We start from the raw sequence: 14,755 nt of genomic DNA, 5'->3' as shown, positions 1-14,755 counted from the left end.
TTTCAATTGGATATGCTCATCCTTTCTGTCATAATTTACTCTTTTTTTCAGGGTTAACACTCCTTATCCCCTATATCTTAACTCTCAGAAAAAAATGGAAAGACTGTAAATTAAGAATCTATGTTGGAGGGAAGATCAATCGCATTGAAGAAGAAAAAATTGCGTAAGTAATTTATCACTTGTGTTGAAGCATTTTGAATGTTTGTTGCTTGAATGCTTTACTTTTAAAAAACTTTAAGTGTCTTTCAGGCACAATAAATTTAAAGACAAAAAGTCACCACACTAGCCCTTAGGCTTGCTTGGTTTCTGTCAATAAATTATCTGAGTAATTTTCCTAATTATTGTCTTCAAGTCCTTTTATCCCCTTCCACAAATGCTTTTTTCTCCCACAAATAAGCATTTGGCATGGAAGCCCATCTCAAGTCTTCAGTGAGAGCATCTTTATTTTGTATAATGTTTATTTTGTTCTGACTAGTAAATGCATCCAAGAAAGGAAGAGCCTGAAGGCATCTGTGTCCAAATTCTGTCCAGTTTCTTCTGGGAGATTCAAACCTGTTAATTGGAGGCAGTCCCTCTAGCCTAGCACACTTAGAAGAAAACAGAGAGACGGCACCCTGTCCAAGCCCCAGCTCTGCCACTGACAAGATGCAGGACTTTGCAACAATTACTGTACCTATCTGGGTCTCCCAGTTTCTCACTTGTAGTTTGAAAGTGTTTAAATGGGTGAATGCTGGTAACTCTTCTGATTAAAATAAATAAATAAGCCAAGTCCCATGGTGCTAAGTCTGTTCCTTTCTTATTTATTTAGTCACGGAGAGTTGATCTCTAGTTATGAGAGCAACAAGCATGCCAAGAGTGTGGTGCATCCAGAGATCTCTGGAGGAAATCCAGAGAATGACTTTTGGCAGCCCATAGTTCCTCATGGCATGCCTAAGTCCTAGCCCTTTCTGGAATGGCTACTTTCAGAAGTCACGAAATAATGACTGGCTCTTCAGTTCAGTTCAGTTCAGTCGCTCAGTTGTGTCCGACTCTGTGACCCCATGGACTGCAGTGCGCCAGGCTTCCCTGTCCGTCACCAACTCCTAGAGCTTGCTCAAACTCATGTCCATCAAGTCGGTGATGCCATCCAACCATCTCATCCTCTGTCATCCCCTTCTCCTCCTGCCCCCAATCCCTCCCAGCATCAGGGTCTTTTCCAATGAGTCAACTCTTTGCATGAGGTGGCCAAAGTATTGGAGTTTCAGCTTCAGCATCAGTCCTTCCAATGAACACCCGGGACTGATCTCCTTTAGAATGAACTGCTTGCATCTCCTTGCAGTCCAAGGGACTCTCGAGAGTCTTCTCCAACACCACAGTTCAAAAGCATCAATTCTTCGCCATTCAGCTTTCTTCACAGTCCAACTCTCACATTCATACATGACCACTGGAAAAACCATAGCCTTGATTAGACGGACCTTGTTGGCAAAGTAATGTCTCTGCTTTTTAATATGCTATCTAGGTTGGTCATAACCTTCCTTCCAAGGAGTAAGTGTCTTTTAATTTCATGGCTGCAGTCACCATCTGTAGTGATTTTGGAACCCCCCAAAAATAAAGTCTGACACTGTTTCCACTGTTTCCTTATCTATTTGCCATGAAGTGATGGGATCAAATGCCATGATCTTAGATTTCTGAATGTTGAGCTTTAAGCCAACTTTTTCACTCTCCTCTTTCACTTTCATCAAGAGGCTTTTTAGTTTCTTACTTTCTGCCATAAGGGTGGTGTCATCTGCATATCTGAGGTTATTGATGTTTTTCCTGGCACTCTTGATTCTAGCTTGTGCTTCTTCCAGCCCAGCATTTCTCATGATGTACTCTGCATATAAGTTAAATAAGCAGGGTGACAATATACAGCTTTGACGTACTCCTTTTCCTATTTGGAACCAGTCTGTTGTTCCATGTCCAGTTCTAACTGTTGCTTCCTGGCCTGTGTATTATTATATTTATCTAATTCCTCTTAAAGAAAATTATACTAAAATGGAAACTAACATGAGGTCTACAATAATTTATATTTTCTTAAAGCCTCCAGTACCTTATTGATACAAGTGATGAAATTTGAAAATGGTTGGTGATAAGATAGTAGCAGGGCATCCATGTTAAATTTCTTTTTTTTTTTTTTTTTAATTTTATTTTATTAGTTGGAGGCCAATTACTTCACAACATTTCAGTGGGTTTTGTCATACATTGACACGAATCAGCCATTGAGTTACACGTTTAAATTTCTTGATTTCAGAAACTGTACTCTGTTTATAAAAGAGAATGTCCTTGCTCTTAGGAAATATTAACTGAAGTACTTAGAGGTAAAGGGGCCTGATATGTGCAACTTACTTTAAAATGGCTAATAGATAGGACATAGAAAGCCAGCAAGCAAAAAAGATATAGACAGATGTAGACAGAGAAAAAGAGAATGACAAATCAAATGGGGCAAAACCTAAACAATTGGTGAATCTGAGCTTTCTTTGCACTACTCTTATAATGTTTTGTTTCTTTGAAATTATATCAGAACGTTCAGTTGCTAGGGGGAAGACTTTTAATCTACAATGATGTAACATATAATAATTTTGGTTTGTCAGTAGATTGTCAGTAACTCTATAAACATTATCAGCAATCATCAATAAGTATTGAGACTTGTTCTCTTTTTCCCAAACGATAAGGAAGAGTGGACAGTGCCACAACCTTTTCTCTGAAACATGAATGCAGAGCTGGGTTTGCTGTTTCCAGTGACTGCACCTACAGAAATTTCTCTTTGCCTTTGGTGGAATAATTTGGTCCATATTTATCCATATTCATCAAGTACTACAATGGAAATCAAATACTAACCAAAGCCTTTGTCCAAAAACTAAGCTGAAATAAGACATGATTGCTTTTGATGTCTTAAACACAAAACTCTTTGATTGGAAATAGTTAAATATTCAATGATGAAGCATTTCTGTCTTGTATTTTCAGAATGGCTTCCCTTCTGAGCAAATTTAGGATAAAATTTGCAGACATCCATGTCATTGGTGACATCAACGTTAAGCCAAACAAAGAAAGGTATGAAATATTTAAAAAGATCCACTGTTTATCCATGGTAAACTCTCTCCTCTTTTGTGTTGATTATTAGAAGGTTAAAATATTACGGGTTTACTGCTGTGATTTCCTGACACAATGTCATAAAAGGGGATTTTAAATAATCATGACATAGAGCTATCAGGTTCTAACGGAAGGTAGTTTTTAAGGTGGCGATGCACTTGAGAAGAAGAACTGCGGAAACATCGTTTAGTTAGCATTTTAGAATTGCCTTTCACATTATGCTTTCTATGGTGGCAACAGTGATCAGAAAATTCTGACCTGAGCAGTCAGGGTAAGTTTACATTATTTAAAGTTACTGGTGGGGCATCCTGAATGGGAAGCCTATGAGAGCCCCCAAAGGGGATTTCTTAAACTATCTGAAGCCTGGCAAGGAAAGGTATTGGTTTCAAAATTTTAAAATGAAAAAAAAATTGAAATAATTGTTTAAATGCCTTCAAAACAGCATCATTTTAACCTTATTATTTTTTAAATTTGTTAAGTCCATCATATTTGAAAACAATTTGTAGGTTAGATCTTTACAGAAGTTTCCAGAGGTATAAGAAGATTGTCTGGAAATTACAACTGATCATAAATTAAAATATTTAGAGCAATGACTTCACAATTATAAAATATTTTCAATAGTTTACCATTCAAAATCATGTTTAGTGTTGCATCTGTATTGAGTTTAGTACACTTGATTTGGTGTGGCATGGGTTCTCCAAGGGTGAGAACAGGAGACACAAAGGTCTCAGTATGGCATAGGTCCTTGCTAGACTCTTAGACCTCTTCTCATTTCTGTTGACCACCATTTCTCCTTCCTCCTGTAGTTCTTGATGAGTTGCAACTCCACATTCCTCAAACCTTCTTGCTCTATCCTTCTTCTGATTCATTGTTATCCCAGATGAACTTAGTAACTAACCGAAAATTACCCAGATTTAAGATGCATTCTTATTGACCAAATGGCAACCTTGAACATCACATCATTTGAGTTTATTCATGATTCCTCTAAGGCTATGAGTCAGTTAAAACAGCTTTACAAAATGTCGTCATTTGAGGGTATTCATGATTTCTCTAAGGCTATGGGTCAGTTAAAACAGCTTTACAAAATGTCTTAACTGCAATAAGAAAGCTAGAATTGACAGGGTTGACCTGGATTATTATGATGTAATATTTCCTTATATCATAAATACCACTAATGCCTTTCATTCCTATATTTCTACAGTTATAAAGTCAAGAAAAATTAAAAACAGATTTATTATTCTCCTTGGTAAATGGAATTAACATTTTTATATGAACTAAGTTGTCATGCAGTAACCTCTGGTAGCCTTGCACATTTCATTTGAAGAATTTTAATTCCTAAGTCATTGCCCCTTGGCACTTACAGTGATGTGATCAAACGGGCTCATCTTATCTCTCTAATTGGAGGAAACACATTCTCTTCCATAACACGGCAGGTACAATGATTCCCCAGTATGTGCCACTTAGCACCAGACCACAACCTGCCAGCTCTCTGCCAGTACAGGACCATTTACCGTTGTCTACAGCATAGTTGAGGAGGAGAAGGGGGCAACAGAGGATGAGATGGTTAGACAGCATCACCAACTCAATGGACATGAGTTTGAGCAAACTCTGGAGATAATGAAAGACATGCTGCAGTCCATGGAGGTCACAAAGAATCGGACATGACTTAGCAACTGAACAACAACAAGAGCATAGTTACAATGTCCCCTACTGAATTAGGATTCTCTATAAGCCCTGGTTCAGTGCTGGCCACAGATCAGTCACCTGCTTCTTGTAACTGAATTCTTCTTGCTGTTATTTGTCTTAGCAACAGCTAAGGACTGTCTGTGCTTGCTGGTTAAATTGTTTCTATATCCTTTGCCTCTTTACCCATCGATATGATTTTCTTTCCCCGAGTCTCTGTATCCTTCCCTCTGTTTTGTACTAGTCTCTGCCCAGCAGCCATGGTCACCTGTATACCCATCCTTTCTACTCTATCACTGAGGATGTTGATGCATCACTAACCATGCCTCTTCCTTCTTTGGGTGTCCATCACAGCCTAGATGCTCTTCATCTTCATACCCCTGAGCTTTATTCCATGGTTTCCTCTTCTCAAGGAGAAAACTCTATGCATAGTCATAAGAAACAAAGGACCAAGGTATTTGTACTTTTGTCCTGGTATCTAAATTTGACTTTGGATACCATTCTGACTTGGTGTTTCTTACATATGCTCTGCATCCTACAATGAAGAGATCTATTTCCCTTTCTCAGGAAAAAAATTAATTCATTTTCACAGTTCTGGAAATTTTCTCTGTGATATTTCAAGGTCTTGAAGATGCAAGGAAAAAAAATTCTTACCAGAGTAACTGCACTTAATGTATCCTGATATGAAGACAGAAGGCCACCAAGAAGAGGTGTGCTAGAAGTGCCATCCTCTTTTCAGTTTCTGCTGTAACTGATGCCATGTTACTTCATAAAACAGCCACATGTCTGATGCTGGCAATGCCTTTTCCAGTATTTGAAGATAAATTTTAGAAGAGAAAATGGTCACTCAGTAAATCTCACAAATGGCCACTTCTCTGGTGACTCAGATTATAAAGAATCCATCTGCAATGCAGGAGACGCAGGTTCCATCCCTGGGTCGGTAAGATCCCCAGGAGAAAGGAATGGATACACACTCCAGTATTCTTGCCTGGAGAATTCCATGGCCAGAGAAGCCTGGCGAGTACAGTTGATGGGGTTGCAAAGAATTGGACATGACTGAGTGACTAACACTTTCACACTTGACCACATCTGGAATCTTTGTGATAATTTTTAAAAGGCAAATCCTCTGAGGGGTTTAATAAGAGAAATAGAACTCTTCAGTGGCCTGATGCAACCCTAGGCCCAGAGCCCAAAGCTTATAACACTGGCTCAACTTCAGCTTTCACAGGGGCCTTATGGCTAGACAGCCCTTGTCTACCATTATCAACCATCTCCTGACTGCTGTTCTTCCCTGATCACTCATTTTCACACAATGTTAGAAATAGTTCACCGTCAATGATTTCCATGTTGGAGGCTAATGTTAAATGTCCTTCAACTGCCTTTAATAGATCTTTCAGCTACTTGTAAAACATGAGTATATCTTGATGGAGACATTCTATCATAGAAACATTATCTATAAATATGGCAGAAAGTGAAGAGGAACTAAAAAGCCTCTTGATGAAAGTGAAAGAGGAGAGTGAAAAAGTTGGCTTAAAGCTCAACATTCAGAAAACTAAGATCATGGCATCTGGTCCCATCACTTCATGGCAAATAGATGGGGAAACAGTGGAAATAGTGGCTGATTTTATTTTTTGGGGCTCCAAAATCACTGCAGATGGTGATTGCAGCCATGAAGTTAAAAGACACTTACTCCTTGGAAGGAAAGTTATGACCAACCTAGATAGCATATTAAAAAGCAGAGACATTACTTTGCCAACAAAGGTCCATCTAGTCAAGACTATGGTTTTTCCAGTGGTCATGTATGGATGTGAGAGTTGGACTGTGAAGAAAGCTGAGCGTCGAAGAATTGATGCTTTTGAACTGTGGTGCTGGAGAAGACTCTTGAGAGTCCCTTGGACTGCAAGGAGATCCAACCAGTCCATCCTAAAGGAGATCAGTCCTGGGTGTTCATTGGAAGGACTGATGCTGAAGCTGAAACTCCAATACTTTGGCCACCTCATGCAAAGAGTTGACTCACTGGAAAAGACCCTGATGCTGGGAGGGATTGGGGGCAGGAGGAGAAGGGGATGACAGAGGATGAGATGGCTGGATGGCATCACCAACTTGATGGACATGAGTTTGAGTAAACTCCGGGAGATGGTGATGGACAGGGAGGCCTGGTGTGCTGCAATTCATGGGGTTGCAAAGAGTTGGACACGACTGAGCGACTGAACTAAACTGAAGGGTGAAAGGGAGTAAAAAGCTAAGTTAATGAGAAAACAATTGGGCCAGGGGAAACTGAAAAGCTCTTGTGGTTAAATTTCTTTTTTTATTGTATAGACTGAATTAAAAGTCATAGGCCAAAAAGATAGCAATCATTAAACAGAAATCAAAGAGAAACTGGAAGCAATTAACTAGATAATTTAGTTTAAATATGCTAGTGTGATCACAAAAACAACAAATACATTAATGTGTGAGAAGAAATTTTATATGAATTTTAGGGGAAATTTTTATGCAGTTTAACCTTGTTATTATGAGGAACAAGGATGGGAAAGGCAGGAAAGCTATAAGTAAATTTTTTAATTGAATTAATTCTCACTTATATATAAGTCGAGCATGACTGAGCAACTGAACTGAACTGAATACTTAAACTATTCTAGAATCAATTTTAAGATATAATAAGAATGATCATGGGCTTCCCTAGTTTCTCAGTGGTAAAGAATCTGCCTGCCAATGGAGGAGGTTCAAGAGACTCAGGTTTGATCCCTGGGTCAGGAAGATACCCTGGAGAAGGAAATGGCAACCCACTTCAGTATTCTTGCCTGAAATCCTATGGACAGAGGAGCCTGGCAGGCTACAGTTCATGGAGTCGCAAAACAGTTAAATACAACTTAGCAACTAAATAACAACTGAAACAATAAGAATGACCAGATTTAATAGAGAATCAAAATAGAAATCTAAAACGACCTTTGGACCACCAAGCTATGAGCCACTCCTTGTGGTCAGTGAAATGCTAGATCAAGCTTGCCTGGCTTATGTGCCCAATTTAGCCAATCTGGCTGGCAAAAGGGATAGAATTGTGCTGACTGGCTGATATCGAGGATAGAGTCATTCCCATCCAGACTACAATGGAGAAACAGTATGGCTGCCTGGGAGGACAAGCAAACAATCTTTATTCCACTTTCCATTTCTTAGGAAACTATTTTTGAAGTCCTCTTTCCAATAAGCACCTGGACTGAGATACAAATAAAACTCTTATCCCTGATCAAAATAATTGTATGTAAAGCTTAAACAGAGAAACCGTCAACTGCTAACCTCAGTCCTATGGTTGTTGAGTAAAATGAATGTGTTGCTTTTACAGGGCACTGCATACTTTTCAGAGCACGGTCATCCAGATCATCATACTAACACTCACATCAGTCTCACACCAGCTCCGAGCAGCCATTGTTACCCCTGTTATAGGCAAGGTTATCTAGGTCAAGGAGGACAACGGAAGAATGGGAGCAAGAACCAGGCTCTTCTCTCCTAGGCCAGCACCTCTGCACTGATGACCACCAAGGTCTCTAAAAGCACAGCAATGTTGGGAGGAATAGCAGATAAAAGTATTGCATGTTTGAAAGAATAATTGGGCATATCAGTCATTCCTTCCCAGTCATTGTCTACCATTCTGAATAAGTCAAAGCATCAGAAATCTACTGCGTTAAGTATCTCTCCAATCTGTTAGCAGCAGCACACTGGTAGGAACAAACTACTCCTTAGTAACCTCTGTACTTTCATCTGCAAATCCTAAATCAGGAAAACTGATGAGACCACTGAAATCATTGTGCTAAGTCACTTTAGTCATGTCTGACTCTTTGTGACCCTGTGGATTGAAGCCCTCCATGCTCCTCTGTCCATGGGATTCTCCAGGCAAGAATACTGGAGTGGGCTGCCATGCCCTCCACCAGGGGATCTTCCCAATCCAGGGATCAAACCCACGTCTGTTACATCTCTGCCTTGGCAGGCAGGTTCTTTACCACTTGCACCATCTGGGAAACTGAAATCATTGCTTCATGCTTTAATTCCTTTACCTAAAAGCACATTAATCCAGTTATCATTCATTCCAAAGTTACTAAGTTTTAAGTAAGCCACGATATATAAAACCAAAGGAAACTATTTATATTTGAGATCATCTTATAGTAGCATAGGGAAGACAACTACTCCTATAAATTACGTTTTGTTTTGTGCTATCATGTTAAAAATAAATCTTGTGAGATTCTTATGACAGACAAGAATGAGATTTTTCAGCAATTTTTAAAATGTTCTACAGTTCTGAGATACTGCTCCTAATTTTCTAGTCAATGATTTTTTCTTAATTGCTCTAAAATGGCCTCAGATTTTAAAATGTTATTGATTTTTGTTCTTTCCTCTAATATGCACCTGAACAATAGCCATTTGAACATCTCAGGCAGCAACATCAGATAGCAGAAGGACAAAGGCAGCATTATTTACAGCAAACATTCAGATTGTTCTATAGCCATTAAACTCACTCACTTACTATTCTCCAACCTACCCACAGCCTCCTGCCATAAGGTGGGAGCTGCCATGTGGGCTAAAGGTGAGGAGGGCAACCCTATCCAACTCTCAGGGATGCTGGTTCATCTCCTACATTAATTCATGAACATCTCCTATAGAACCTGTAAAATAAGCAAATGGAAACTCATTTATGGGCTAACGTGCCTACATTAAAACTGTGCCTTTGACTATACTATATAGAACATGTAATTGCAGAGTAATTACCATCTATGTGTTTGTGTGTTTATATTGAGGATTTAGTAATAATACCTGGTAGGCTATCAAGGCCTCATACCCCTTAAGGTCTTTCCTTGGGTAGGGAAGCACTATGATAGCCACGGTTTTACTCATAGTCTCCTGCAAAGATAATTCTTAGAAGATTTGCATGACATTCAGCTCTGATTCTGCAGCCAGCATACCTAGTCACACCTGGACTATCTGTGAAATAATGAGTTAGTTTCCCACTGTGAGGCCTCTTTTATAATTCCAATTTCAGCTGGAAAGTCTTTGAAGAAATGATTGAACCATATCGTCTCCATGAAAGCTGCAAAGATTTAACAACTGCTGAGAAATTAAAGAGAGAAACTCCGTGGAAAATTACAGATGCAGAACTGGAAGCAGTCAAGGAAAAGGTAAGGACTTTTCTTCCTTAATCTTTACTTTGCTATCTAACTAGCTGAAAAAGAACATAGTAGTTGATTTAAAGATCAAGAAGTAATGTGTCTATTATAGAATTTCATTTATTCATGATCTAGGGTTTCTGCATATTTCAAGTCCTTTTTCAATCCTGTTATTGAAAGTGAGGATTTAGAAAACTGCTTTCATTTTTTAGTATAAAATCAAGTTTTTTAAGTTGAAAACAGGCTATTGATACATATTGTGAAGTCTTCTTTCCAATTCAATTTTATAGAAAAGGAGACAGACCCATCAAACTAAAATAATTTCAGTCAACACATATGCAAAGCAAATATAGATTGCTCACAGTTTGACACAATAAAGAATTTTAACCTGATAAAATTAGCTATAAAAACTTACATTGGGATCTGAGAAAATCTGTAACTGGAACAATGAATATGCAAGTTGGATCTGGAACATCTTGTAGGATGGATGTGAAATGGTGAGCTTTTCTAGAGAACCTAGCAAGGTGGAAGTTACCTGCCTCTGGCTTGAACTGAATGGAGGTGCAACAGTGAGGATGATGAAGCGGGCAAGGACAGAAGACTAGGGCAGAAGGACTACCATCGGAATTAGATTAGACATTCAAAGAAAAGGACCTCAAGAAGCTCTAAATTACAAAATTTAAATAAGCCATATTAGGAGCTGAAGTTGGAACAGATTAGAGCAGGAGATATTAAAAGCCTTTCAAATTTAGTAGAAAAAATACTGAGCTAAGAATCATAAACTTTGTGTGACAAAGTGCCTGGTTCTAACAAAAGCTTTTCATATAATTGAACAAATCACTTATCTAAGCCTTGGCTTCTGAACCAGTGAAATGCAATAATAAATATTACTCTCATCACTGCAAAATAGTTAATGTAGTTATTTTTCCAAATGAGTCTTTTGGTGACTCTTTCATTGAAACCAGTCTCCCGTGCTGGTAAAAATCAAAGAGTTTAAAGAAAGATTAGACTAGGGTATAATCTATGTTCTTAGCATACCAAATTAGTATCAAGATTAGGTTAGGTTTCTTCCACTGCAAACCTGTTCCCCAGCACTGGCCATTCTCGTCTTTTTACTGTTATCCAAGTTGCTTGCTTGTCTTTTTCTTCTAGAATTTAATAAGCCACTATACTTCAGTGGGGTTTCCCAGGTGGCTCAGTGGCAAAGAATCCACCTGCCAAAGCAGGAGACACGGGTTCAATCCCTGGGTCGGGAAGATCCCTTGGAGAAGGAAATGGCAACCCACTCCAGAATTCCTGCCTGGGAAATCCCGTGAACAAAGGAGCCTGGCATGCTGCAGTCCATGGGGTCACAAAGAGTTGGACATGTCTTAGCAGCTTAATAACATAGCACAATGGTCTTATTCTTTATATTTCTAATATTTTCCATGAGTTTCTAAAACACTGTAAGTTTCCAAACCTGAACGAAAAGGTTTTTTTTTGTTTTGTTTTGTTTTGTTTTGTTTTTTTTAATGAGGCTTTCCTACTTGTCTATAATTAGAGGAAAAAAGATAAATTCTCATTCATAATTCTGGGAAACTGCCCTCAACAAAATCTGAATGTTGTCCACAGAGTTACCGCCAAGTTCGACTGAACGAACTCTTACAGGAACACTCAAGAGCTGCTAATCTCATTGTCCTGTAAGTATCATTGAAGACATTTAAGACTGTTACAGAGAAATCTCAGGTACATGGGCTAATCAACATAAAAGCTCAAAACTATTCAGGTGGAAAGTTAAATTTGGAACATGTGGGAAATTAAATACCACCCTAAGAAATTGGGGCCCATGGGCTTTAGAGGGCTCCATGTGGACTTTGCTCCAGACATGCCCCACCAAAAGGGCCTCGACACATGCCCACCTAGAACCCTCATTTTCTGTCTAGACCTCACTCTAGGAACCTGACCCTGGAATTCCCTGCCAATTAAGCCCCAAGTTGGCCAACGTTCACAGGCCCCTTCCCTGGATAGCTGCTCCTGAGGTGTGGAGTCCATGGCATGTTCTCAAGGCTCCTTACCATGTAGGAAGAGGCCAGGGCAGGAGAAAAAAGAGTGAGATTTTCCATTTCCACTCTTTGTCCTCCACCCCACAAATATTAGGGGTATACCTGCTGGAAATATGAATGCTTATCTAGAGATTCATTGCTAAACATGAAAGCCAGCAATTTCACATTTATACCTCATTATCTAACTCCTAGGTACAAGGGTAAGTATGTCTTCAAGCAAGGTCTACACTGGAAGACTATTCATCTAAGAGATAGACTGGTCTCCTGAATTGAGTGATAGAGCCCAAGTAGCTATTTCTCCCAAATATAATAAGAGCTTTAAACGATTAGGAAAAATCATTTTCCCCTCAGAAAAATGGGGAAAGGTATTGGTTGATCACATTTTCTATTTAAAGAGTGAAATTCTATTTATGCTTTGCCTCTATTTTAATGGGTTTCCCTAGTGGCTCAGATGGTAAAGAATCTGCCTGCAATGCAGGAGACCCAGGTTTGATCCCTGGGTCGGGAATATCCCCTGGAGAAGGGAATGGCAACCCACTCCAGTATTCTTGCCTGAAGAATTCCATGGACAGAGGAGTATAGCAGGCTACAGTCCACAAGGTGGCAAAGAGTCGGACATGACTGAGGGACTAACACTTTCACACTTTCTATTCTATTACAATGTCCAAGTCTATGTTTCTGGTTTGTAAATATTTGTATTATCTGAGAAACATCTCAGTTTAACATCTATATTCAAAATAATTTTAGTGCTTTCATTTTGTGGAGGAGGCATATATAAGGTTTAGGCTACTTGTTATTATATAGCTCAGATAGCTAATGATGTTACTGTTGGTACTAATTGTCATGTTTGTTCTTTACTTTTCTTCCATGCTGTCAGGAGCCTTCCAGTGGCAAGAAAAGGATCTATATCAGATTGGTTGTACATGGCTTGGTTGGAAATCCTCACAAAGAACCTCCCTCCTGTCTTACTAGTTAGAGGAAATCACAAAAATGTCCTGACATTTTACTCTTAAAAGATCTTTATCCTTAAAGGATTAGAACACATTTTAATTTAATGGATGAATAATTAGGAAACAAGTTCCAATATCTTATATTGTAAATGTGATCTGTGGATATTCAAACCTAGAAGACCATCCTATTGACTTCCAAGTAAATTCTGCCATTTTAAAATTATTATTTAATGGGAACTATTTTTTTTAATCAGTTTAAGGGGGTGTGAAAGCCAATGCTACCCCTAGAAAAACATCTTGTCAATGCTATTTAAAAACATGAAAATTAAGCAAACATATGCTGGCTTATATGCCCATGAAAACTCGATTTATCGTAAGCTTTTCCAGGCACACCTAATCTTTGGTTTGCTTCTAGGGCCTGGTAGTGGCCTCAGCCCCACAGCAGTTTCTCATTAAACACTTATTGACAGACTGGTATAGTAACCATGGGTGGTTATCAAAGGAAAAGACCAATTGGGCAGGAAACATGATTATACTTGGTCTTCTGAGAAGCTTACACTCACAAAGAAGATTTGAAAATCAATAACTAAAAACTTTAAGAGGTAACCTGAGTCTCCACAGTGTTTAAAACAGTAACCTAACTAAGGTAATTTAATATAACAGATTATATACTGAGAGTGATCTGAGCAATTGCTGATAACATAGAGCTTCAATTTGGGGCTGACTGAAAAATATATTAGCTGAAAGAGGAAGCAAAATATATTCTGATTAAATATGCCATATATTCTGTTCTTAATATATAAATTTTAATTGCTTTCCCTACTAAATATTTAGACATTTTATTACTTTGAATATTTTTTTCTAATTAAGTGGTTAGCATAGATGAAGTCTTCATAGATATCTAATTGGAAACCAAACATCACACATTTTCAAACTGTTATAAAGAAATATATCCTGAATCATATTTTAGTTACTTTATATTAATGATTGTAGAGAGTTAAAAGATAATTAAAATTTGATGTAGAAAAATTTGCAAATTTGGAATATATAAGTATTGATTTTTTTTCATTTGTTAGTACTCATACAATACTTAATCACATTAAAAACTACCAAAATTTTTTTCTGATGGACGTGTTGATTATTTTTTCCCTGACATATTGTGACTGTTTATTGTAACTGATAAAAAATATGAGGGGGAAAAAGTCAACCTGAAATAAAAGCACTCAAATTCATTTGCTCTGGTCTTGTTTTTTCCTTTCAGTCACTAAAATCACACTGCAATGGTGTTATCAAATGTGAGTCTGAAAATTTTAATCAGTTGCCTCACTCATTTGTAGGTTGTTTAAAGTTGGGATTCAAGATTAGGATTTCAAGTCAGACTCTGGCCTCAGAAGGATGACTAGGGAGGAAAAAGGGAAATAGCAAAGCGTAAGAAGCAGGATATCTGTATTCCGAATCTGACACCATTGGACTTAACTCAGGCCTGAGTTAACCCTCTCTCTTGAGTCCTCTGTACCTGAAATTCAAATGGTTAGATGCTATCCTGGTAACCAGGACAAGGAGCACCCAGCTTTTCATCTGGGCCCTGACACTTCTCAGAATCACTTGAGAGGGTCTCTGGAAACAGTGAGAAGTCATGTGACTCCTATAACAGGAAATTCTGGTTCTTGTTTCTTGGAGAAGCTGTTGCATGTTAGGTCCCCTAGGAAACAGAAAGTTTAGCATGGAGCATGCTTATTAAGGAGTGCTGTTGGAAGGAAGGAGGAGAAAGCAGGAAGGATTAGGGAAAGGTGAGCTGAAATGCAGTCCCAAGGACAGC

General features: G+C 38.5%; 1 protein-coding gene across 3 annotated transcripts in view; it reads left to right on the top strand.

Moving 5' to 3' along the window:
* Positions 1 to 14,157, top strand: part of SLC12A1 (solute carrier family 12 member 1) — an 88,574-nt gene extending 74,417 nt beyond the window's left edge. For all 3 annotated transcript variants that reach the window (XM_065941250.1, XM_065941248.1, XM_065941249.1), the window contains exons 23-27: positions 52 to 163; positions 2,983 to 3,069; positions 9,821 to 9,956; positions 11,556 to 11,623; positions 12,864 to 14,157. In XM_065941250.1, the coding sequence (XP_065797322.1) occupies positions 52 to 163; positions 2,983 to 3,069; positions 9,821 to 9,956; positions 11,556 to 11,623; positions 12,864 to 12,999 (539 nt within the window). In that variant the 3' untranslated portion in view covers positions 13,000 to 14,157. The remainder of the gene's footprint in view (positions 1 to 51; positions 164 to 2,982; positions 3,070 to 9,820; positions 9,957 to 11,555; positions 11,624 to 12,863) is intronic.
* The last annotated feature ends 598 nt before the right edge of the window (positions 14,158 to 14,755 follow it).

Source organism: Muntiacus reevesi, chromosome 7 (assembly GCF_963930625.1).
Source record: "Muntiacus reevesi chromosome 7, mMunRee1.1, whole genome shotgun sequence".
In the NCBI taxonomy this organism is placed as follows: domain Eukaryota; kingdom Metazoa; phylum Chordata; class Mammalia; order Artiodactyla; family Cervidae; genus Muntiacus; species Muntiacus reevesi.
This window is presented reverse-complemented; position numbering and strand designations above follow the sequence as displayed.